Source organism: Hemiscyllium ocellatum, chromosome 42, assembly GCF_020745735.1.
Source record: "Hemiscyllium ocellatum isolate sHemOce1 chromosome 42, sHemOce1.pat.X.cur, whole genome shotgun sequence".
Taxonomy (NCBI): Eukaryota; Metazoa; Chordata; class Chondrichthyes; order Orectolobiformes; family Hemiscylliidae; genus Hemiscyllium; species Hemiscyllium ocellatum.
In genome coordinates, this window is record NC_083442.1 from 35,671,505 (window position 1) to 35,697,157 (window position 25,653).

The 25,653-nt window shown below is 42.4% G+C and overlaps 1 protein-coding gene across 3 annotated transcripts in view; it reads left to right on the plus strand.

The window, feature by feature from the left end:
• The first annotated feature begins 704 nt into the window (after positions 1-704).
• Positions 705-25,653, plus strand: part of bbs4 (Bardet-Biedl syndrome 4) — a 47,569-nt gene continuing 22,620 nt past the window's right edge. The window contains exons 1-10 of one of the 3 annotated variants that reach the window (XM_060853836.1): positions 705-747; positions 7,685-7,783; positions 8,573-8,615; positions 10,357-10,436; positions 11,335-11,398; positions 14,597-14,708; positions 16,481-16,553; positions 16,785-16,838; positions 24,698-24,825; positions 25,282-25,336. In XM_060853836.1, the coding sequence (XP_060709819.1) occupies positions 7,760-7,783; positions 8,573-8,615; positions 10,357-10,436; positions 11,335-11,398; positions 14,597-14,708; positions 16,481-16,553; positions 16,785-16,838; positions 24,698-24,825; positions 25,282-25,336 (633 nt within the window). In that variant the 5' untranslated portion in view covers positions 705-747; positions 7,685-7,759. Of the gene's footprint in view, positions 748-7,684; positions 7,784-8,572; positions 8,616-10,356; positions 10,437-11,334; positions 11,399-14,596; positions 14,709-16,480; positions 16,554-16,784; positions 16,839-24,140; positions 24,157-24,697; positions 24,826-25,281; positions 25,337-25,653 lie in introns of those variants that run through there. The other 2 variants (XM_060853837.1, XM_060853838.1) reach the window with 2 other exon arrangements.

The following is a 25,653-nucleotide window of genomic DNA, read 5'->3' on the forward strand; positions in this document are numbered from 1 at the left end:
TGAGGGTGTCAGTGTGGGTCTGGGTCTGGGTGTCAGTGTGGGTCTGGGTGTGGGTGAGGGTGTGAGTCTGGGTCTGGGTGTCAGTGTGGGTCTGGGTGTCAGTGTGGGTCTGGGTGAGGGTGTCAGTGTGGGTCTGGGTCTGGGTGTAGGTGAGAGTGTCAGTGTGGGTCTGGGTGTAGGTGAGAGTGTCAGTGTGGGTCTGGGTCTGGGTCTGGGTGTCAGTGTGGGTCTGGGTGTGGGTGAGGGTGTGAGTGTGGGTCTGGGTCTGGGTGTCAGTGTGGGTCTGGGTGAGGGTGTCAGTGTGGGTCTGGGTGTGGGTGTCAGTGTGGGTCTGGGTGAGGGTGTCAGTGTGGGTCTGGGTCTGGGTGTCAGTGTGGGTCTGGGTGTAGGTGTGGGTGTCAGTGTGGGTCTGGGTGTAGGTGTGGGTGTCAGTGTGGGTCTGGGTCTGGGTGTCAGTGTGGGTCTGGGTGTGGGTGTCAGTGTGGGTCTGGGTCTGGGTGTCAGTGTGGGTCTGGGTGTGGGTGTCAGTGTGGGTCTGGGTCTGGGTGTGGGTGTCAGTGTGGGTCTGGGTCTGGGTGTCAGTGTGGGTGTGGGTGTCAGTGTGGGTCTGGGTCTGGGTCTGGGTGTCAGTGTGGTCTGCCAGCCCCAGCTGGAACAGCGTTGCTGAACTGGGTGGGGGTACGTATGGCGTGCTGACGTAATAGAAAGAGCCCGGATGTTGAGGGTGAAGACGGCGGTGAGGCAGGGGTAGGGGCTGAATACTGGCACTGCGACGACATTCAGTACTGGGGAAGAAACCCTGGGGTTTGGGTGGGGAGATGTGAGACTAAGCTCTGCCACAGCGAGGGTGGTGAAGCAGGTGACCCGCACGTCGTCGTCGTTGTTGTTGTTGTTGTTGTTAGGGCCGGGCCCCGGAGCGTTGCCCCGGTAACGGGCGGCAGGGCCCTGAGGCGCTGTTAGTCGCTGGGAGAGTGCGGCAGGTCAGCCGGAGGTGTGAGCGAGGCACAGCAGGAGTCAGTCTGTGTTTCCACCGGAGAACAGTATCTACTGCTTTTAAGGCCATAAGGCCATTCGGCCCATCGAGTCCACTCCGCCGTTCAGTCATGGCTGATGGGCATTTCAACTCCACTTACCCACATTCTCCCCGTAGCCCTTTTATACCGACCCCAGAGAGTGGGCTTGACCCACACATATCACACTCAGCACTGACCCTCCGACAGTGTCCACTCCCTCAGCACTGACCCTCCGACAGTGCCCACTCCCTCAGCACTGACCCTCCGACAGTGTCCACTCCCTCAGCACTGACCCTCCGACAGTGCCCACTCCCTCAGCACTGACCCTCTGACAGTGCCCACTCCCTCAGCACTGACCCTCCGACAGTGTCCACTCCCTCAGCACTGACCCTCCGACAGTGCCCACTCCCTCAGCACTGACCCTCCGACAGTGTCCACTCCCTCAGCACTGACCCTCCGACAGTGCCCACTCCCTCAGCACTGACCCTCCGACAGTGCCCACTCCGTCAGTACTGACCCTCCGACAGTGCCCACTCCCTCAGTACTGACCCTCCGACAGTGTCCACTCCCTCAGCACTGACCCTCCGACAGTGCCCACTCCCTCAGCACTGACCCTCCGACAGTGCCCACTCCGTCAGTACTGACCCTCCGACAGTGCCCACTCCCTCAGTACTGACCCTCCGACAGTGTCCACTCCCTCAGCACTGACCCTCCGACAGTGCGGCACTCCCTCAGCACCGACCCTCTCCGACAGTGTGGCGCTCCCCCGGTGCTGACTTTTTGACAGTGCAGCATAGGACCAGAAGTGAGCCATTTAGCCCCATCTAGTCTGCAGTGCTATTCAGTGAGATTATGGCTGCTGTAATGATTCTCAGTTCCACTTACTTGCCCTTTCTCCTAACTCTTGATTCAAATGGTCCATCGTTGCTTTGAATATACTTAAGCTCTCAGATTCTATAGTCCCCTGCACTAAATCCTCTCACAGAAGAAATTCTGTCTCATGTCTGCCTAAATTGTGTGACCTTTTATTCTGAGAATATGCTCTCTGGTTCTCGAGTCTTTCAGAATGTTTCATTAATAAGATTGCCTTATTCTTCTGAATTCTAATGAGTACAAAGGCAACCTACTCAACATCTCCTCATGAAACAGTCTCTCAATACCCATCATCAGCCTGGTGAATATTCTCTGAACTGCCTTCTATGCCAGTGTATTTTCCTTAGGTAATTGGACCAAAACTGATCACATTATTCCAGATGTGGCCTGACAAGTGCCTGGTATGGTTTTTGCAAGACTTTCAAATTTTATACTTCATTCCCTTTGAAATAACCCTCAGTGTCCATTTTGCTTTCCCTCTTGAATTGAATTGAATTTATTGTCATGTATACTGAGGCACAGTGAAAAGCTTTGTCTTGTGAGCAATACAGGCAGATCACGAAGTTAAGTTGCATAGATAGTAAATTATAGGTAAACAGCAGTTAAAAACAAAAACACAGGTACAGGCGACTGCCAAGAGTTTGTGAGCCCATCCAGTGCTCTAACAACAGTAGGGTAGAAACTGTTATGAAACGGGCTGGTGTGTGTGTTCAGGCTTCTGTACCTTCTCCCTGACGGTAGAGGTTGTAGAAAAACATTGCCAGGGTGGGATGGATCTTTAAGAATGCTGGCGGCCTTTCCTTAACAGTGGGCCTGGTAGATGGATTCTATAGATGGGAATTGGCCTTTGTGGTTGTCCAGCCTGAGCTCACTACTCTGTAACTGTCTCCAATCTTGAATGGTACAGTTGCCATACCAGGTAGCGATACATCCAGACAGAATGCTCTCGATGGCGCACCTATAAAAGTTGGCAAGGGTATTCGCCATCATGCTAAATTTCCTCAGCTGCCTGAGGAAGAAGAGACGTTGTTGGGTCTTTGTAACCAGTGCATCCACATGAAGAGTCCAAGAAAGCTTGTTGTGGATGACCGCTCCCAGGAACTTGACACTTTGCACTCGTTCCACCTCTGTGCTGTTAATGTCTAGGCGGCATTAGTAATATCCTGCTGAAAGTCAATAATGAGTTCCTTTGTTTTGCTGGCATTGACATCTAGGTTGTTCACAGTGCACCATTTTTCCAGGTCTTCCACCTCTCATCTGTAGTCTTGTTTCATCACCATCTGAGATTCGACCAACTATGGTGGTATCATCAGCAAACTTGTAAATGGCATTAGTCTGGTATATGGTGATGAGACATGGGTATACAGTGAGTACAGTAGGGAGCTGAGTACACACCCCTAGGGGGCTCCAGTGCTGAGTGTTAGTGAGGATGAAATATTGTCCCCAGTCTTCACTGATTATGGCCTGTGGGTCAGGAAACTGAGGATCCAGTTGCAGAGAGTGGGGCTTAGTCCGAGATCACTAAGTTTAGTAATCAGTCTCAAGGGGATAACAATGTTGAAGTCTGAACTGTAGTCAATGAGTAGGATTCTTACACAGCTTATCTTGGTGTCTAGATGTTTTAGGGATGAGTGAAAGACAAGTGATATGGCATCTTACATGGATCTGTTGGTCTGCTAGGTAAAATGGAGTGAGTCAAGAGTAGTGGGGGAGGCTGGGGTTGATTAATGCCATGACCAGCCTTTTAAAGCGGTAAAAACAATGACTGCAGATGCTGGAAACCAGATTCTGGATTAGAGTGGTACTGGAAACGCACAGCAGTTCAAGCAGCATCTGAGGAGCAGGAAGATCGACGTTTCAGGCAAAAGCCCTTCATTGACCCTCCTCTCATTTATCTCTCCACCCTTCAGGCACTCTGCCTGTGTTTCTGATGAAGGGCTTTTGCCCGAAACGTCGATTTTCCTGCTCCTTGAATGCTGCCTGAACTGCTGTGCTTTAACAGCACCATTCTAATCCAGCCTTTCAAAGCACTTCATGACCACCGAAGTAAGGGCCATTGGATAGTAGTCATTGAGACATGCTGCGTGAGCCTTCTTAGGTACAGGGATAATGTTGACCCTCTTGAAATAGGCAGGGACAGTGGCCTGCTGCAGGAAGAGGTTGAAGATGTCCAAGAAGACCTCTGTCAGTTGATCTGCACGTACTTTGAGTGCATGGCCTGTACACCGTCTGGTCCCTTCGCTTTCCTTGGATTCACATGAAATAAAACTGATCTGACCTCTGATGCATTGATTGCTGGGATAGGTTCATCAGAACTCATCGGAATAGGTATTATCTCTCCACTGAAATTCTGCTCAAAGCGAGCATAGAAGGCGTCAAGATGATCTGGAAGGGATATGTCATCATCTGCTATCTTGCACTGTCTCTTTTTAGAACCTGTGATGTCATTCAGTCCTTGCCATAGTCGCCAGGCGTCTGTCTGGGTCTCTAGTTTGGATCAGTATTGGTCCTTGGCTGTTTTAATGGCTCTGTGAAGGTGATACTTAGATTCCTTATATTTGTGTGGGTCTCTTGATCTGAAGGCCTCACACCTGGTTTTTAGCAGGTTCTGTATGACCTGATTTATCCAGGGTTTTCTGTGGGGGAACACCTGGATTGACTTCCTCGGTATATAGTCCGCTACACATTTGCTGATAAAGTCTGTGACAGTGGTGGTGTCCAAGGTACCTGCGGACTGTTTGAACATGGCCCAATCAGCCGATTCTAGACAGCACTGGAGTTGATCCTCCAACCAACACTGGATCTGTATCTGCAGTGGGGTCTCCTGCTTGAGCTTTTGCCTGTAAGCTGGGAGAAGAAGCACAGCATTGTGGGCGGAGTTCTTTGAACTTGGAAGCCAGCATTTTGGTGATCTATGCAAGAGGACTTCCAAATTTCTTTGTGCTTCAACGTTCTGCGGTGTTTCTCCATTTAAATAATACTGAGCTTTTCTATTCTTCCTGCCAGAGTACATAACCTCACGTTTTCCCTCATGACACTCTATCAGCCAAAATTTTGCCCACCCACATAATTTGTTCATATTCCTTTGCAGACTCTTTGTGTCATTGCCTTCCTGTAATGTGGAAAATTTGCAAAAGCTTGTTCACTTTTCTTAAACAAGTTATTAATGTAGATTGTAAATAATTATGGTCTGGACATCGATTGCTGTGGTATTCCACTCATTGCCATCCTGAAAATGCCACCCTTATCCCAACTCTTCTGTATAGTAGCCAATCTTTTGACTTTGCTGAGACATTGTCCCTAACACCATGGACCCTTATCTTCTTAAGTAGCCTGATGTTTGGCACATTATCAAACTGTGTACTGACCCTTTATTATGTAACCTAGACTAAAGTGTGTTGAAGGCAGTTCTTGAATCCATAGCCTTCTAACTCCGAGTCAAGAGGGCAAAACCTGCTTGTTGCTAACTGACAGGCCAAAAGAACTTTTAGGGCAGGCTTTAGTTTGTCATCGGCCCTCATTTGTGGTCTGCTGCTTTTTTAAAAAGATGGGTGGTTCCACTGCCATATGTGGAAGAGAGTTCCAAACATCAACATCCTGCTGGTTTGAGAGGCAAACCAAATTCCCAGCTCAGCAAACATACCCAGAACAAAGGCACTGTTAATGTTTGATGATTCAGTAATTGTTGATTCAGGTGAGCTCAATTAAACCTCAGTGCTGTCCTCACCCAAAGTCCAGATATCCCAGCTTTGAGACTACTGAATAGTGACGAAGAGTGGAAACACTGATTGACATTTCCTCCTTGGTCCACCCATCTTAATGCCTCTGCAAACATTCTGATTCCTGTTGTGCCTTGGGTCAGCTGTGCAGAATAGCAATAGAAATAGAATGTGATACTTTACCGGTCAGTTACTTTTTCTGTAAGCTCTTCCACTGCTTTGTCATTGGCATTGGCTGAATATTAACAGTTTCTGCATGATTCATTAAAAAAATTAAAATTGGTCAGCTAATTTGGATGAGTAGTTATTTTTTAAGAGTGCCGTTTTAATTTTAGGACTGCTAGTTCACTATTGAATGAAAATATGGACTGATGGGTGTAGATTCCTGTCTATGTTCAGAAACTTTTCCACAGACTTACCTTATAGAATGAGCCACAATATGTCTATTCCTTTAACAATCAAATGGGGAATGTTAATGTAAGAATTTCTGATCAGAGATATTGGCTAAAAAGCACCACTGTCATCAGCAGTGTGGTATATAGACAGGAAGTATTCCCCCCAAAGATCCTTTGTAGTATTTCAAACATTATACGCCTGTACTTTGTAATATAGAACCTGGGTATTGCTGAGAAAAAGAAACATACAGGTGAAACTTTTCATCTTGCAATCAGCAGGACAGAATTGCAAGAACATTAAATTTCAAAAGGAAGTTTACAAAATCATGAGGGGCATGGATAGGATAAATAGACAAGGCCATTTCTCTGGGTGGGGGAGTCCAGACAGAGGGCATAGGTTTGGGGTGAAAGTAGAAAGATATAAAAGAGACCTAAGGGGCAATGTTTTCACTCAGAGGGTGCTATGTGTATAGAATGAGCTGCCAGAGGAAGTGGTGGAGGCTGGTACAATTGCAACATTTAAAAGGCATCTGGATGAGTATATGAATAGGAAGGGCTTGGAGGGATATGGGCCAGGTGATGGCGGGTGGGACTAGATTGGGTTGGGATATCTGGTTGGCATGGACGGGTTGGATTGAAGGGTCTGTTTCAGTGCTGTACATCTCTGACTAAGGAAAAATTATATTGAATAAGAGAAAGAATACAGATGGTTTGGCATGTAAACTCTGGTTGTGACTTTTCATTCATGGGATGTGGGTGTTTTTGGCTGTGTCAGCATTTATTATTCATCCTTAATTGTCCTTGATAAGGTTTGCAAGTAGCCACCTTGAACTATTTGGTGTATGTATAGCCAGAATTTTATAAGAAAGTTGTTGAATTTTGACTCAGTAGTGGCGAGAGAATGGCAATATATTTCTAAAGCAGGATGGTGATTAGATTGGAGAAGAACATGTAGGTGGTCATGATCCCATTTATTTACAGCGCTTGTCAGCTACAGTCATAGAATCCCTACAGCCCTTCAGCCCAACAAGTCCACACCGATCCTGTGAAGAGTATCCCACCCAGACCCATTCCCCTACCCTGTATTTATGTCTGACTAGTGCACCTAACCTACACGTTCCTGAACAAAATGGGCAATTTAGCTAACCTGCGCATCTTGGAGTATGGAAATAAATCCCCACAGATATGGGGAGAATGTGCAAAGTCCACACAGATAATCGCCTGAGGTTGGAATCGAACCTGAGTCCCAGCACTCTAGGTAACAGTGCGAACCAATGAGCCACTGTGACGCCCCTACCTGGTGAAGGTGCAGTGCTGCAAAAGCTAGTACTTCCAAATAAACCAGTTGAAGTATAATCTGGTGTTGTGCAATTTTTCCTTCTAAATTGAATGGTTGTGGGTTTGGAAGGAACTATTTAAGGAGACTTGGTGAACTTCTGTTTGGGAAATGCTAACCAATCAGCACTTTTTTCTTATGTAGTATAAATTGTTTGAAACTTACCTCGAAATTTGACATTCTGTATATCATGTGATCATGGAGTAATTTTCGCATAAAAGCTTTCTTCATGTCAGCTCTCATTATTTGTTGCTAACTTGAAAATCTTGCAGAGGAGGGAAGCGGGGTCAAAACCCAGATTTTCTCTGTACTGGGCTTCTGAATGTCAATTTATTTTTGTATGAACAGACTATTTCTGACTGAAAACCTGCAAGTTGAGTTTATCTGCATTCATTAGCTGCTTCCATCTTTGCTCATGGGAAAATGTCGGATTTGGGGAAAGAATTGGTGAGTAATAGAATTATATTAAAAACATGTTCAAAGAGTATATCTTATGGCTATTCTTCGGGTGTAAGTGTGGCTTGCTCCATGCAGTTCTACTTGGTGTGGCTGTCCCCTTTTACAGCACCACTTGGGGTGTGGCTATGCCATCTTGTAGTGCTGCTCTAGATGCAGTTGTAGACTACATGCAGCAATGAAGATATTGTTGCATGTAGTCATTTACAATGACGCTATGAAGTTAATGAAGACAATGGAACAGCAGTTCAAATTCAGTCTCAGGTTTAGGTGTGAATGATGCTTCTTCCTCTAAGTTCAGTGCCAAATTGGACATGAAACAACTGTAGAAACCTATCTTAATGAAACAGGAAGAAAACAAATGCTACATAAAGAGATTTTTTTTGCATTGATTGGAAAGAGGAAGCTTTACTCTGTATCTAACCCATTACTGTACCTGTCCTCGGAGTGTTTGATGGGGAGTAGTGAGGAAGCTTTACTTTTAGTAAAACTCTCTCTTAGTCTTTTAAACTATCAGTTTTAAGAGTAGACCGAGCTTTACTCTAAATGGAATGGCATGTTGCACCTGCCTTGGGAATGTTTGATGGGAACATTGGTTGCTTCACTTGCACAGTATTCTTTTGGCTTCTCTCACATTGATGAACACAGTTTAGAAAGGAACTGAGTAAAAATGACACGGTAATAATTTTGCCTCACTTGACTGAATCTTTATCTGTTTGATGATATGGAAAGTAGAATTTTGTAGTTTGCGTTCTGAGTTTCTGGTCTTACTTTTTTCAGGTCGTTCAATGTACTGATGTTCGAAAATCACAATCAAGGAAAGGTAAGCAGTTAGGGCTTTTTTTCTTTCATGTAAGTAATTGTACATGATTACTTAAAATTTATAGGTATGTAATGGAGTGTATGTCAACTTTGAAAGACGGGTTATGGGTCTGTGCCCCTTGATTTTGTTTTCCCCTTTTTGCCCTAAAATTAATGATTTATGATGGACTACAACTCTGCATGTGTGTGCAAGCTCTCTGCCACTTTAACCAAGTGATCATTCTTCAGATTTGTATTTTGAAATTAAATAATTATAGAATTATTGTTCAAGGTAATAGCCAGTGAAATCATGCCTTCACTTAATTAGGATAACTAGATAGTAATCAGGAATGGTCATCCTGGTAAATTTCCCTTCCTAACTGATGAGGCTACGTGCTAATAATTGCAAGTTGAGAAGAGAAACTAGTCTATTCGGTTTGAATGTTAATTTAACTTATCACCAAGAGAGTGAAGAGAAACCTCAGGAGTTATTGACTGATCATTACTATTGCTGAGACAAATATCAACTAATTCAGCAGAGACATTGAATTTAACCTGGCTTATATGCTCAGAGGAAATGCATTGGTAGCGAAATATATTCTGTGCGTTTTAAATAACTGAAAAAGAACAGCAATTTCTGATTTTTTTTTCTTGCTTACCCTGTGATGTTGGAAATTAAGCTGTGGTTACATCATTAGTACAATGTCCTCCTACAGATATCTGAAAGCATATAATCAAGACCTTTTTAAACCTCCATCATCAGTGAGTTGCAAAGGTAGCCAGTGTTGGCACTTAATTCCTGCTATATAGTTTGAAACAGTGGCCTTTATTCTATTCCAAAACTGAAACTCCATTTCATCTCATTCCCAATTAAATAGTTTTGAGATGGCCAAATTATTATTTCATGATAAGCTAGGTAGGTGGGACCATAAATGATTTAGTTTGGTGAAAAGTACATTTTTAAAACTAAAACCAGAGCATTCTCTTGAATGAATTTAAAAGTGCAATGATACTGTTTGAAAAGTACAAGGAAACCGGCATTTTATCCTTCAGCAACTCAAAATCAAATCAAATAATCTAGTCACTATCTCGTTTCTCTCTTTCGGCACTGGAAAATGTGAACGTTTTATGCGAATGTGAGTTTGTTTTTGATTCTTTACCTCTTTTGCATTGAATAACAGTCAATCAGTGTACCTCTTGCAGCAATGTGTTCACTGTCCTCAAAGCATCTTTGAACAGTCAAATCAATTACTTTTGTCATGAACTATAAGGCTAAAAGAAGTTCAGCGAGGATCCTTGTAGCCAGTAAAAAAAGTAATATGTCCCAGTGCTTATGCAGTAGATAGTCTTGGTGACACAGTATTTGTGTATTGCCAGGAACTGAGCTTTAATATTTTCACCTTGAAGGCTTCTGAACACACATGTATCATGCAGTTTCTTTATTTTATGTTTTAGTAAAGACTATAATTTATTCAAAAATGAGCTGCATCAAGCTGTCAGTATGTGGGAGCAGCCTTTTTGCTTCACCATATTGATATACTATGCAAACAATTTTACAGCTATGTGATTCAATATCTTCATTCTGTGCTATGTATTCACAGTTGAATTGAGGTTCTCAATTCTTCTTAGACTTCTGTTCTCTGAAAGCATTGTTGTTCAAGAAGGTAGATAAGCAATGATGCATAAGGGAGAGGATATGTATGGAAAGCTGCTTTGTTGTTGATCACTGAATGTTGCTTGTTGTCCAATTTTTCTCTGTACAGTACCAGAACTCCCCATCTTTGAAAGACGGAACTGGCTGATACATTTGCATTATATCAGAAAGGACTATGAAACCTGTAAGGTGAGCATATAAGTTTGCTGCCATTGACACAGAATTATGCTGCTTCATATATTCAAACCTCCTAGCTTGAGGAAATTCTACATGAACAAAACTGAGCCAATGCTTAAGGCACAAAGTTTTATTGAACTGTGACAGGGTTCCAGCCTCCCACACAGCAACAGGCTGATTGATTGATAAATAGAACAGTACAGCACAGGAACAGACCCTTACGCCCATGATGTTGAGCAGACCATGACACCAAATTAACCTAATCGTTTTTGCCTGCCCTTGTTTCATATCGCTTCATTCCTTACATATTCATGTGCTTATCTAAAGATCTCTTAAATGCCCCTATCGTATTTGCCTCTACCACCACCCCTGGCAGCACATTCCAGATTCCTATCCTCTCTGTGTAAAAACACTGGCCCCTCACATCTCCTTTGAACTTGCACCCTCTTGCCTTAAATGCTTTCCCCCTACTTTTGGACATGTCAGCTCATTTAAAGAAGTAATGTTGGAGTACCCACAGTTTAGGGTGGGAACCTAAGGTGGTGGGACATGGATCGTGGGGGCGATGATGCTGGGGAATCCAGAGAGGTGTGGTTGGGGATGAGGATATAGAAACTGCGAGATCCAGGGATGTTGACAAGGGGTGGAGGGGGTAGGTACAAAGCATCTGGGGACAAGGCTTAGTTATGGTAGAAGGTGATGTGAACATTAAAGATGCAAGAATTTACTGGGTTTAATGTGGTGTTGATGTGCTTTTTTTTGACCTGTGCAAAAAAAAAGGTGTTTCCACCATGAGTCAGCGGTGAGTGCTGGTGTGATGATTTTATCTTGCTACTGGAGTAGTGAGCCCCCTTGTATCATGGGATTGTTCTAAAGAAAGCATCAACAAATTCTGTGAATTGTTTTCCAGACAATAATCAAAGAACAGCTGCACGAGACCCATGGGATGTGTGAATATGCCGTGTATGTACAAGGTGAGATGACAAACAGTTATCAGAGTAATGCTGGGGACTTCGTGCAATACTTTTATGATTTGAAACTAATTTTATTCCAAGTTGGGGAAGAAATAATGGTGTTGGTAGGGAGGGACATTAGGAAAGAAAATTTGAGAGCATTGTTTTGCAGTTTTTGTTGTTTATTCGCGAGATGTGAACATTGCTATGTAAAGATAGTATTTTTTTATTTTAGTTTTGATTGTAGACAGAATTAGGAAAAGGACTGTTTACAACAAAGTTCTAAAGAAAAAATTGCTGTATCTGTTTTAAAAAGTCTCTGAAAATCTTTGTGGGTTGTTTACACTCCAGCTTTGAAAGTAGTGCAGAAGGAATAAAAGGAGATGGCACATGTGTAAAAGTGAGATTTGGCCAGCAACAAATAGTTGATTGGTTTGTAGAATTGTGACCTGTTGTGGATGTCAAAGCTTATCAGCCTGGTGACAACTCTCTGGTACCTGGACAGCTTGTCAGTAAAGATTTGGATCTCTGGAAAGAGAGGTAGTGTTCAGTTTTCTGTTGTCTTAAATACATTCAGTGACTTGGCCTCCATAGCAATAAGTTCCACAGATTTGCCACACTCTAGCTGAAGAAATTGCATGATGTGAAATAAGAGCACGTGAGATTGGTGGTGGTGCACTGACCAGTGTCTTGTACAGCTGAAGCATGACCTCATGGCTCCGATACTCAATTCTCTTACCAATAATCACCAACACACCATATGCCTTCTTAACAACCCTATCAATCTGGGTGGCAACTTTCAGGGATCTTTGTACCTGGACACTGAGATCTCTCTATTCATCTACATTGCCCAGAATTTTGCCATTAGCCCAATATTCTGCATTCCTGTTACTTCTTCCTAAGTGAACAACGTCGCACTTTTCCGCATTAACTCTATTTGCCATTTCTCAGCCCAGCTCTGTATCTTATGTATGTCTCTCTGTAACCCACAACATCCTTCGGCACTATCCACAATTCTGCCTGCCTTTGTGTCATCTGCAAGTTTTACTAACCCATCCTTCTATGCCCATCTCCGGATCATTTATACAAATGACAAACAGCAGTGGCCCCAAAACAGATCCTTGCAGCACATCACTGGTAATTAAGCTCCTTGATGAACATTTCCCATCAACAACCATCTTCTTTCAGCTAGTCAATTTCTGATCCAAACTGCTAAATCACCTTCAATCCCGAAACTCCTTATTTTGTGCAATAGCCTACTGTGTGGAACCTTATCAAATGCTTTACTGAAGTCCACATATACCACGTCAAGCGCCTTACCTTCATCCACCTGTTTTGTCACCTTCTTGAAGGACTCGATAAGGTTAGTGAGGCGCGACCTACCCTTCACAAAACCGGCTATCCCTAATCAAATTATTCCTTTCCAGATGATTATAAATCCTACCTCTTATAATCTTTTCCAATACCTTACCCACAACCAAAATAAGGCTCACTGGCCTATAATTACCAGGGTTGTCCTGGCTCCCCTTCTTAAACAAGTAACATTTAAGTCCATTTAAGTCGTCATTGGACAAGCATATGGACATACATGGACGAGTGTAGGTTAGATGGGCTGACAGGTCGGCGCAACATCAAGGGCCGAAGGGCCTGTACTGTGCTGTAATGTTCTATGTTCTAAGGAAACAATATTTGCTATTCTTCAGTTTTCTGACGCTACTCCTGTTGATAATGATAACATAAGCCAATGTTGTTCCTTTGTTGAAGAAAGGCAAGAGGGATAATCCAGGAAATTACTGACTGGTGAACCTTGTGTCTGTAGTAGAACAATTATTGGAGAAGACTCTTAGGTACAGGATTTATTTGCATTTGGAAAAGAATGGACTTATTATGGATAGTCAACATGGCTTTGTGTGGCTCCTCATGTGAGAAGCCCTTCAACTCTGGGATCATTTTTGTAAACCTCCTCTGGACTCCCTATAACGCCAACACGTTCTTCCTAACATATGGGGCTCAAATCTTCTCTCAGTATTCTAAATGCGGCCTGATCAGAGCCTATAAAGTTTCAGTAGCTCATCAGTAGCTTCCGTTTCTTAAAATGAATGCTACCGTTGCAGTTACCTTCCTAACCATCCACTGGACCTGCACGCTAAATTTGAGAGAATATTGAACTAGGAATCGTAAATCTTTTTGTGTTTCAGATTTCTGAAATCTTTCTCCATTTAGAAAATGGTCAGTCTATATTCTTCCTACCCAAAGGTCATAATCTCACATTCGCCATGTTGTATTCCATCTGCTACTTCTTTGCCCATTCTCCTAGTTTGTCCAAATCCTTCTATAACCTCTCTGCCTCCTCAACACTGCCTCTCCATCCGCCTATCTTTGGGTCATTTGCAAACTTAACAACAATGCCCTCCATTCCTTCATCTAGATCTTTTAATAAAAACTGTGAATAGTTGTGGTCCCAATGCTGACCTCTGCAGAACTGCACTAGTCACCGACTGCCATTCCTTTATCCCCACTCTCTGCCATCTGTTAGTTTGCCAACCTTCTGTCTGTACCAGTACTTTACCCCTAATACCATTAGCTTATTTAGTAGCATCCAATGCAGCATCAGTCAGATTTCACCATAGACTGATAGCAGGTTGATCTCCCACGTATTTATTGGTTTATTATTAAAATTACTTTACTCATGAATAATTTTGTTGTTGGCTACAGATACCACCAGAAACTTTACATTGATTGTCTATCCTGTACAGTTGATTTGCTAAACCGCTGTACAGGGTGTTAACTGTGTCCTCTGTGGTTTGGACTGGAATTAGGTGTAGGCCAGACTGTGTGCTGACGGTAGCTTAGGTTCCCTGAAAATGATTAATCAATCAAGACAAACTTCTTGATAACCAAGCTTTTATGATCAAAGTCTGTTTCACTGTCCTGAGATGACCATATTTATTGAATTACTGAGTTTACTGTGAGTTGCTGGGAATTGTCCACTCCTCAAGAAAACATTTTCAAGTAATTATTCTTGATTCAACTCAAAACATTGGACTGACTCTTTGGCTGTAAGTAAAATTAAGCAAATTCTCGCCATTTGGTCACTCAGTTCCTTTTGTACAGTATTCATCCCTATATTTCTCAGCAACTGGGGTTGCAGTGAGCTGCTAATATGATGCACAGAAATCCTGCTGTGGGATTTCAAGAAATGTTTTCACTCTGTTTCAGCTTTGATATTCCGTTTGGAAGGAAAAATTCAAGAGTCTCTTGAGCTCTTTCAGACTTGTGCAATACTAAATCCTCAGAATGTGGACAACCTGAAACAGGTGGCTCGATCGCTGTAAGTGTTGATATGTATGTGTGAGAAAACTACTGAATAAGGGCAAATCTGGTCTGCATATGAAACGCACTAAGTAGGATTGTGTTACCTAGAGTTTAACTTGCAAACATTAGCCACAACAGATTCCACCCTACCATGTGGGGCTACCCTTCTTATCCAGCATCCAAGGAACAGGAAATTCGACGTTTCGGGCATAAGCCCTTCATCGGGAATGAGGAGAGTGTGCCAAGCAGGCTAAGATAAAAGGTAGGGAGGAGGGACTTGGGGGAGGGGCGATAGAGATGTGATAGGTGGAAGGAGGTCAAGGTGAGGCTGATAGGCCAGAGTGGGGTGGGGGCGGAGAGGTACCTGGGGGGTGCAGTGAGAGAGAGACTCACTGAAATCCTTGTAGAGGGAGGAAGAGAGCTTCTTCAAGGAAGGCATCCTTGCAAGAGGATTCGCAGTAGGTTAAAATCTTCGGGTAAAAAATGAGGTCTGCAGATGCTGGAGATCACAGCTGAAAATGTGTTGCTGGTTAAAGCACAGCAGGTTAGGCAGCATCCAAGAAACAGGAAATTCGACGTTTCGGGCATAAGCCCTTCAACAGGAATGAGGAGAGGGTGCCAAGCAGGCTAAGATAAAAGGTAGGGAGGAGGGACTTGGGGGAGGGGCGATAGAGATGTGATAGGTGGAAGGAGGTCAAGGTGAGGGTGATAGGCCGGAGTGGGGTGGGGGCGGAGAGGTACCTGGGGGGTGCAGTGAGAGAGAGACTCATTGAAATCCTTGTAGAGGGAGGAAGAGAGCTTCTTCAAGGAAGGCATCCTTGCAAGAGGATTCGCAGTAGGTTAAAATCTTCGGGTAAAAAATGAGGTCTGCAGATGCTGGAGATCACAGCTGAAAATGTGTTGCTGGTTAAAGCACAGCAGGTCAGGCAGCATCCAAGGAACAGGAAATTCGACGTTTCGGGCATAAGCCCTTCATCAGGAATGAGGAGAGGGTGCCAAGCAGGCTAAGATAAAAGGTAGGGAGGAGGGACTTGGGGGAGGGGCAATAGAGATGTGATTGGTGGAAGGAGGTCAAGGTGAGGGTGATAGGCCGGAGTGGGGTCCGGCAACACATTTTCAGCTGTGATCTCCAGCATCTGCAGACCTCGTTTTTTACCCGAAGATTTTAACCTACAGCGAATCCTCTTGCAAGGATGCCTTCCTTGAAGAAGCTCTCTTCCTCCCTCTACAAGGATTTCAGTGAGTCTCTCTCTCACTGCACCCCCCAGGTACCTCTCCGCCCCACCCCACTCCGGCCTATCACCCTCACCTTGACCTCCTTCCACCTATCACATCTCTATCGCCCCTCCCCCAAGTCCCTCCTCCCTACCTTTTATCTTAGCCTGCTTGGCACACTCTCCTCATTCCTGATGAAGGGCTTATGCCCGAAACGTCGAATTTCCTGTTCCTTGGATGCTGCCTAACCTGCTGTGCTTTAACCAGCAACACATTTTCAGCTGTGATCTCCAGCATCTGCAGACCTCATTTTTTACCCTTCTTATCCAGCCTGAAAATCTTTAGCACTTCAACTCCATACAGTCCCTTCAACTTGCTACCTCAGATCTCTCTAACTTTTGACCATTGTGTCAATCTCCTAGCTTCTTTCACTATCTGCTTTCAATGTTTGCCTCTATGTTGTGCATCTGGGTTATCTTAATGCAGTGAAGGTCTTATAGGAATTCAAGTTAGTGACTGTACAGACCTATTCCCTGTGGAAATTAACATCTGAATCTTCTAATCTTTTGTTAGGTTTCTGCTTGGGAAACACAAAGCAGCAATTGAAGTTTACAGTGAAGCTGCAAAATTAAACGAAAAGGATTGGGTAGGTTACATCAACAAACTGGTACTAATCAGCTTGTGGAAGAAATGTGATCTGTTGATGATGAGTGAGCATAATGCAGTGCAGTATTGGTAGAAGCCAGGAGACAGATTCATTTGAATGGAAATAATTTGTGATGGTGTTCTAAGTTATGAAACTGTAAGAGAAAGGGAAAGTCTTTTTCACTCCACTCTTATTCATATGATTTGACTTCTATTCTAACTGCATCCACAGGAGATCAGCCACAATCTCGGTGTCTGCTTCTTGCATTTGAAGAACTTTGAGAAGGTAACTGGAAACGATTCATAGCTGCTTAAAAGTTTGTTTTGCCAAAGAAAAATTGGAACTTTGTACACAAGATGACTGCTGTTAGAGCAAGGAATAAAATTTTCTTTTGCAGTACTAAATACTTGGAATAGAAGTTATAATTTAGATCAGATAGAGAAAGTAAAACATCCTCAACATTGTCCCCATAAAATACTCCCAGGGCAGGAAAAGCATCGGGTTAGTTACAGATTAAAGCTTGCTCTCCTCTGTTCAAATTAAACATTTCAGGATCGATACAGCACAGGGTCAAATACATAATAAAACTCCTTTTCCATAATCTTGGTTTAGAGGTTTATAAACCCTGTGGTTTAGGGAATTGAAGTGTAATCTAATACAGGGAAACCACTTGCTCTGGTAAGGAAGTGTAAAATGGGGGAAATAATATTGGTAACATACAAATTAGGAGCAGGAGTAAACCACTTGACACCTTGATGCTGCTGTGCCATTCATTAAGATCATGGCTGAAGTGATTACTCCACATTTCCACTTACTGCAATAATATTTTATCACTTTCCTTATTAAGAATCTAACCACCACCGCTGTCTTCAGGAAATGAATTCCAAACATTTGATTCTCTGAGGGGAGAAAATAAGACTCCTCTCTCCCTTAAATACATGGCTCCTTGTTTCTAGAATCTTGCACAGAGAAAACTACTTTCCACATGTGCTCTGTTGAGGCCCCTCAGGATTTTTCTTGTTTTAACTAGAGCTAGTCCATTCATGAGTTAAATCAGAAAATACTTTTTCATACAAATGGTATTGGAAATATGCCACAAATGAGTGTGGATGTTGAAGGTCAATTGACACTTTCAAAACCTTTCCAACTTTCAAATAATACTTAAAAGTCACACACCAGGTTATAGTCCAGCAGGTTTATTGGGAAGCACTAGCTTTTGGAGCGCTGCTCCTTCATCAGGTGATTGTGCTCCGAAAGCTAGTGCTTCCAAATAAACCGGTTGGACTAAAACCTGGTGTTGTGCGATTTTTAACTTTGTACATGCCAGTCCAACACTGGCACCTCCAATTCAAATAATAGATTTTTGTTGGGGGCAGTATGTTGATTAAAGAAGGATAAACAGAGGTAAAGCACATATTCATCATGGTCCAGTTCCAAGACAATGTTTCTGATTGTGTTTCTCTATCTCTTCCCTGCAGAACCAACCATCTACCAAGTTAACAACCAAATCACAGCTGGAAACTCAAAATATGATTTTAAAATAATGTCCCTGGGTATCATGAACTGCATTTTTATCAGGTCCTGCCCTCAATTAACCTTGTTTACCTATTGGAATTTGACTTGATCTGACTGTTCCAATCAGTTTAGAGAACTGATCAAGTGGGTTGTGTGTGCCAAACTTGACCCATATTATGGGGATGGGCTGGTTAAAAGTTTATCTGTTTAATCCTAGTTTAAGAATTGTTCAGAGATAATTACCAGGGAAAGAAATTCTTCCATGCTCCTTCAATCCTCTCTGATTTTTAATTGGATCCAGGCTTTCCCCTGCCAAAAGCCCTGGAATTTCCTTCCTAGATTTCTCTGCTCTACTTTTAAGACTATTTAATAATTACTTATGTGACCATGTTTTCTTTCCTAATATTGTTGCCTGTGTGGGTTTCTGAGATATTCCCGTACAAAATTCTTAATACGTATGTTTGGTGACTGCTTTACAGTATCTCTAACTTATTTAGGGAGAATCAAACCTACTACAAATTGAAACAAAACTGAAATTGCTGTAAAACCTCAACAAGTCTGGCAACATCATTGAAGAGAAAGCAGAGTTAATGTTTCATGTCCAGTAACCCTTGAACAGAACAGGGCCTGAAAAATTAACTCTGCTTTCTCCCCATAGATGCTGCCAGAATTGCTGAGTTTAACAATTTTTGTTTTTGTTTCTGATTTCCAGCATCTATAGTTCTTTTTGAGTTTTTTTTCTCTTACTAGAGATTGAGTTAGTTTATGAACAAAATGACACCTAGAGCTAGAAGAAGAAAATGAGCAGCGTCTCTCCAGAAGACGCAATGGAGAGTAGAATGGGAAGGAGATGAGTGGTCTCACCTGTGAAAAACTGCTTTTACTTTATTCATATTAAGTGTTGGATTGCAGCCCATACTAGAAGTAAACCATACCAGACATAACCCCACAAAATCGATGTTCACTACTGGGCAGGAAAAGGATTGGTGATCGTCAGGTTTGTTGCTTTGGGCCAATGTACAATGATCTAGTGAGTTATGATGCTCACAGTTCAACTATTGGAATCTAATTATAATATTGAATAGTAAAGAGTATATCAGAGGATGTTGTTCTATAATTATGGTTTCTATTCTTTTATAACTTGAGGACTGCTTTCAGTTTTGATTCTTATTGTATAAAACAAACATTTTAAGTAAGAATGTGAATCAGGGAAGAATTTGATCCTGAGTATGAAAGGAATTAATTGTGGTCAAGGCGAGAGAAACTGTGATGCTATACTGTTGAATGAATTTGAATTGGTCTGCTAGTATCCTAGTGTGTTGTATATAGAGTCATAGAGTCCTACAGCACAAAGACAGGTCCTTTGGCCCAACTGGCCCATCCTGACCAAAATGTCCGCCCATGGTAACTCCATTTCCCTGCACTTGGCTCGTATCCTTGTAAACCTTTCCGATCCACGTATTTGTCCAAATGCCTTTTAAATGTTGTTAATGTACCTGCCTCCACCATGTCTGCTGGCAGCTCATTCCCTATGCGTGCCACACTCTGGGTACAGAAAAAACCCTAAACTGATGCCCTATAGTCCTCTATTTCCCCAACATTGGGAAAAAGACTGAATGCATTCAGTCTATCCATGCCTCTCACGGTCTTATACACTTCTATAAGTTGTTTTAAAACTGAAGTTAAATACAATGTAGTTTAATAAGGCTGTGGAAAAGCAACAAAAAGCTGTGGTTCAATTTGGTAGTGATAGAATTAAAGATATAAATTAGGAGCTGGGCTAGGCTTCTCAACCCTTTGAACCTACTTCACCGTTCAATCTGATCATTATTAAATCAGACTTCTCTCTGCCTGTACTAGCCTTGTTAATCAATAATATATTTACCTCTGCCATCAAAATATTCAAAGATTCTTCTTCCACTGCTTTTTGAGGAAGAGTTCCAAAGTCTCATGACTGTTTGAAACATAATAGCAGTGTGGAAATAGAACATACTTGAGGGTTTGTCCACTGAGTTTACATGGGTAGACCTGAGAAATAAAAAGTGGAGGTCACTTTGATTGCACTGTAGAACAGCTTCCCCCCCCCCCCCCCTCCGGCCGCATTGATGGTCTTAGACAGGAACATTCAAAATTGATTTGGGGAGGCTGCTTGCAGGCAAAGGAATGTCTGGTAAATGGAAAGTTTTCAAAAGTGAGCTGGTGAGGTTTCAGGGCCAAGCATGTTCCTGTTAGAGTAAAGAGTAAGGCTAGCAGGAGTAGGGAACCCTGGATGACTAGAGTTATTGAGGTTCTGGTCAAAATAAAAGGAGGCAACTGACGTGTGGATCAAGTGAATTCCATGAGGAATATAGAGGGCGTCTAAGGACACTTGAGAAAGAAATCAGGTGCATTAAAAGGAGACATGATATGGCTTTGACAGCTAAGATAAAGGAAGACCCAAAGAGACTACAAATATATGAAGGGCAAAATAGGCAGAGAATAGGGTCTCTTAAAGATCAACAAGGTCGTCTGTATGTGGAGCCAAAAACGATGGACAAGATCCTAAATGGATATTTTTCATCCAGAAAGGCATAGATGTTAGGGAACTTGGGGAAGTGAATAGCAGTGACATAAAAATAGTCCACATTGTAGAAGAGGAGATACTGAATATCTTAAAACGCATTAAGGTAGATAAATCCCCAGGACCTGATGAAGTGTATCCCAGGACTTTGTGGGAGGCTAGCAGGAAATTATGGAGCTCCTAGCCAGAGATATTTGTATCATTGACAGCAGTGGTGAAGTACCTGAAGATTTGAAGGTGGCTATTGTGTGAGAAAGATTGCAGGAAATGCCTAAGAACTACAGACCAGTGAGAATAATGTCTGTGTTGTGTAAAATGTTAGAGGGGATTCTAAGAGACAGGATCTACAGTCATTTGGGAGAGACAAGGACTCATTTGGGATAGTCAGCATAATGTGCATGGGAAATCATGTCTCTGAATTTAATTGAGGTTTTTTTTTGAAGGTGCGAAGTAGATGAGGACAGTGCAGTAGACGTTGTCTTCATAGACTTTAGGAAGGCCTTTGACAAGATAACAAATGGTGGGTTGTGGTGTAAGGTTAAATCTCACAGGATCCAAGGAGTGTTGGCCAATTGGATACAAAATTGTCTTGATGATAGAAAACTGGGTGATGGTAGAGGACTGTTTTTCAAACTGGTGACCTGTGACCAGCAGCGTCCCACAAGGATCAGTGCTGGGTCCACTGTTGTTTGTCATTTAAATAAATGATTTGGATGAGAATTTAGGAAGTGTACATAGAACATAGAACAGTACAGCACAAGAACGGGCACTTTAGCCCATGATATTGTGCTGAAAATGCTGCCCAATTAAATTAATCCCTTCTGCCTGCCTTTGATCCAAATTCCTCTGTTCCTTGCATATTCATGTGCTTGGCTAATAGGCTCTTAAACACCCCTATCATACCTGCCTCCACTAACACCCTCCATGAAAAAAAACTTGTCCTGCACATCTCCTTTGAACTTTCCCCTCTCACCTTAAATGCATTCTCCCTGGTATGAGACATACCAATTCTGGGGAAAAATGATTCTGACCATCACGAAAAATTTGTCCCTTAGGTCTCTTTTATATCTTTCCCCTCTCACTCTAAACCTATGCCCTCTAATTCTGGTCTCCCCCAACCTGGGGAAAGGACCTTGTCTATTTGTGCATGTAGTTTTGCTTGTTGAGCTGGAAGGTTCATTTTCAGATGTTTTGTCACCATACTAGGTAATATCTTCAGTGGGCCTCTGGACGAAGCACTACTGGTGTTTCCTGCTTTCTGTTTATATGTTTGGGTTTCCTTGGATTGGTGATGTCATTTTAATGGTGATGTAACTTCCTGTTCTTTTTTCTCAGTGGGTGGTAAATGGGGTCCAAGTGTCTGTGTTTGTTGATAGTGTTCCGGTTGGAATGCCATGCTTCTAGGAATTCTTGTACCATGTGTGTTTGGCTTGTCTTAGGATGGATGTGTTGACCTAGTCGAAGTGGTGTCCTTCATTATCTGTATGTAAGGATACTAGTGCGAGAGAGTTATGTCGTTCTGTAGCTAGTTGATGTTTATGTATCCAGATGGCTAGTTTTCTGCCTGTTTGTCCAATATAGTGTGTATTACAGTTCTTGCACATTATTTCATTAGTTTGACGATACTGTCCTTGCTGATGAAGTTGGTGGTGTTTGGTGCATGTGTCTTTGGTTCTTCTAATAGTGTAGTCAGTGCTTCCTTGGCTGGGATGATGTTAATTGATTGATCAGGGCTGTTACATCAAATAAGACCATTATTCCATCCTCTACTATCTATTCTCAGCAACAAACCCAAACAAGCAGACAAAACATGTCCAGAAACCCTAGCCACTCTCCCCTACATCAAGGACACCTCAGACTACTCAGACCCCTTGACATCATGGTAGCCCACAAACCCACCAACACACTGAAACAGCAGCTAATGAACTTGAAAGACCCTATACAGACAACAAGCAAAACTAATGTCATCTACAAAATATCATACAAGAACTGTAACAAACACTACATTGGACAAACAGGCAGAAAACTAGCCACCAGGATACATGAATGTCAATTAGCCGCAAAACCTCTCATTTATCTAAATTAAACTCCATCTGCCACTCCCTTCAGTCCATTGGCCCATCTGATCAAGATCCTGTTGTAATCTGAGATAACCTTCTTTGCTATGCACCAATTTTGGTGTCATTTGCAAACTTACTAACTATACCTCTTATGCTCACATCTAAATCATTTATATAAATGATGAAACGTAGTGGACCCAGCACCGATCCTTGTGGCACTCCACTGGTCACAGGCCTCCAATCTGAAAAACAACCCTCCACCACCCCCTCTGTCTTCTACCTTTGAGCCAGTTGTGTGTCCAAATGGCTAGTTCTCCCTGTATTCCTTGTTAACCAGTGTCCTATGGAGAACCTTGTCGAAGGCCTTACTGAAGTCCATATAGATCATGTCCACTGCTCTGCCCTCATCAATCCTCTTTAGGCTGGGGCTTTTTTCCCTGGAGCATAGGAGAGTGAGGGGTGACCTTATAGAGCTCTATAAAATCATGAGAAACATAGGTAAGGTAAGTAGCCAGCAACTTTATACCTATGCCAGGGGAGTGTAAAACTAGAAGGCATAGGTTTAAGGTGGAGGAGAGAGGTACAAAGGCTCCACGGGGGCAATTCTATTTTTGTTATGCATAGGTGGTGAGTGTCTGGAATGGCTGCCGGAGATAGTGGTGGAGGTGAATACAATTTTGTCATTTAGGAAAAATATAGACATGGATGGTATAGATAGGGAGGCATTTGGGACAAACACGGGCAAATGGGACTAGATTAATTCTGAACACTGGGCAGCATGGGCAAATTGGGTGGTAGGATCTGTTTCCATGCTATAAACCTCTGACTGTTAATAATCTCTCCAAATTAGTCACTTCCAAACAATCCCAGCAGGGTCCACAGCAGCAAGCCAGTATCGTTAGTCATGTAATTTCTAGGAAGCTTTGAAAAAGAATTTGTTCATAGTGAATTTTCAATGATCTCTTAAAGAACTCACTCCAGGAAGTTCCACAAAGCTTGATATATATCAATGTTTTCCCAATTCTTCAAAATGTATGCCCTGTAAGTGGTATGAAATGAAATATGATTTAACATCCCCAACAACATGAGCTATTATTTTCTGCAATATTTGATGTGGTGTCTTATCAAATGACTGCTGAAATGTTTCCCTATATCCACAGCATATATCGCTTCTTTCTTAAACTCCAGTAAATTAATTAAACGTGTTTTCTCTTGCAAAAACCATGCCAACTGCACCTATTTACTTGGCTTTTACTAAATGCCCTGCAATAATATCTTCAATGATGACTGCCATCATCTTTCAAATGATCAATGTTGAACTAACCAGCCTGAAATGTACTGTTTTCTGTCTCCCTCTATTTTCAAATGAAGGAATCACACTTGTTATTTTTCAGTCTGTTGGAGCTTTCCCCTAAATCTCGGGAATTTTGGAAAAGCAGGGAAATTGTTCAGCTTGAATTGAACTTTGGTTAGTCCGGACTTTGGAATATTGTGCACAGTTCTTACTATGTATTCATAGAAGCTGTAGGGAAGATTCAAAAATAAAATAAGTATCATAGCAGAAGCAAATTATTTATTTGTCAAAAAATGGCTCAGAGTCTAGGCTCTTTTCTATAGGGTAGAGGAGAGTAAAGAATGAGGGTCTCTTCACATGAGTTTTGTAGACTAGATTTAGTAAGGGTGTTTCCAACCATAGGGAAGCTTAGGAGCTGAAAGTATGAGATAGTTACTCAAATCCAGTGACGAATTCTGGGGGAGAAATGTCTTATCCAGAGCGCAGTGTGAATGTGGAACTCAGTTCCACAGGGAGTTACTGAGGTGTATAGGGGAAGCTCTATAAATAGGGAGAAAAAAGTAGGCCAATGGAGCTAGATGCAGAGTGGTAAAAGGCTGCTGACCATGCCATTGACAAATAGCCTGTTTCTATGACCTGGATTCTGCGCACTTCTCTTCAGCAAAATAATTGAACCCAACTTATCAGAGTGAGTGTGAGAATTTCTTTATTTCAGGCTAAAGAATATCTGAACTGTGCTTTACAAACCAGCCGTCATGATCTGACTTTCATGGTCCTCGGGAAGCTACACTTAATGGAGGGAAATACCCAAAATGCAATTGAAACATATAAGAAAGCAGTGGAGTGAGTATTAAATTCTTTAAGTTTTTACTGTTGAATAAAAATGCAAGGAGTGATGACTAACTATTCAGATAAAGAGGATTAGCTACATAATGAATACTGTTCGTTCAGAATGTTTTAAACGAGAAAGCAGCCTAAAACAGAGTGAGTGGATGCAGTGGGCACAGTATATGTGTGGAAACATGGGAGATGATAAAAGGTTGAGTAATGGGAAATGGTCCTAAGGATTTGGGGAGAAACAGCAAGGTGGAGAAATTTGAAAGAGAATTCTAGAGTGCGGGCAGTGGTGTTCAAAGACAGCATACTGTTTGAGTGTGAAGGGCATTATAGTGAGGTGAAATCTAAAGGGCCAGTCATTTATATGTTACTGAAACCTCTAAATACAGAAAATTAATTTACTTAAGAATTCCAGTAAGGCGAATGTCTAAAATAATGTCAGCATTTGTTTCTTCCTTATAGGTTTTCTCCCGAAAATGCCGAGCTTCTGACTACATTGGGGTTGCTGTACCTGCAGGTAATATTACAGCCTGTAACACAAAGTAGGTCTGTAACAGAAGGATGCATAACAAAATAATTCAGCTGTTTCTCTTCAAAGAACCATACTTAATACCTTATCAGAAAGCTCACTCATTTGCACCTTTCACAGAATAATGAATAAAATTGCAGATTATAATCTCTGAATCACAGGGGAATGCCCCAAAAACAATCAAAATGGAATTTGACAGACTCATCACTGTACATGGTCCTTGCCTTCAGGATTCTCATTACACCTGGAGGTCACTGTGCATCTGTGTGTGTGTCCTACGTCAATGTGTTTATATGTGCATTTTC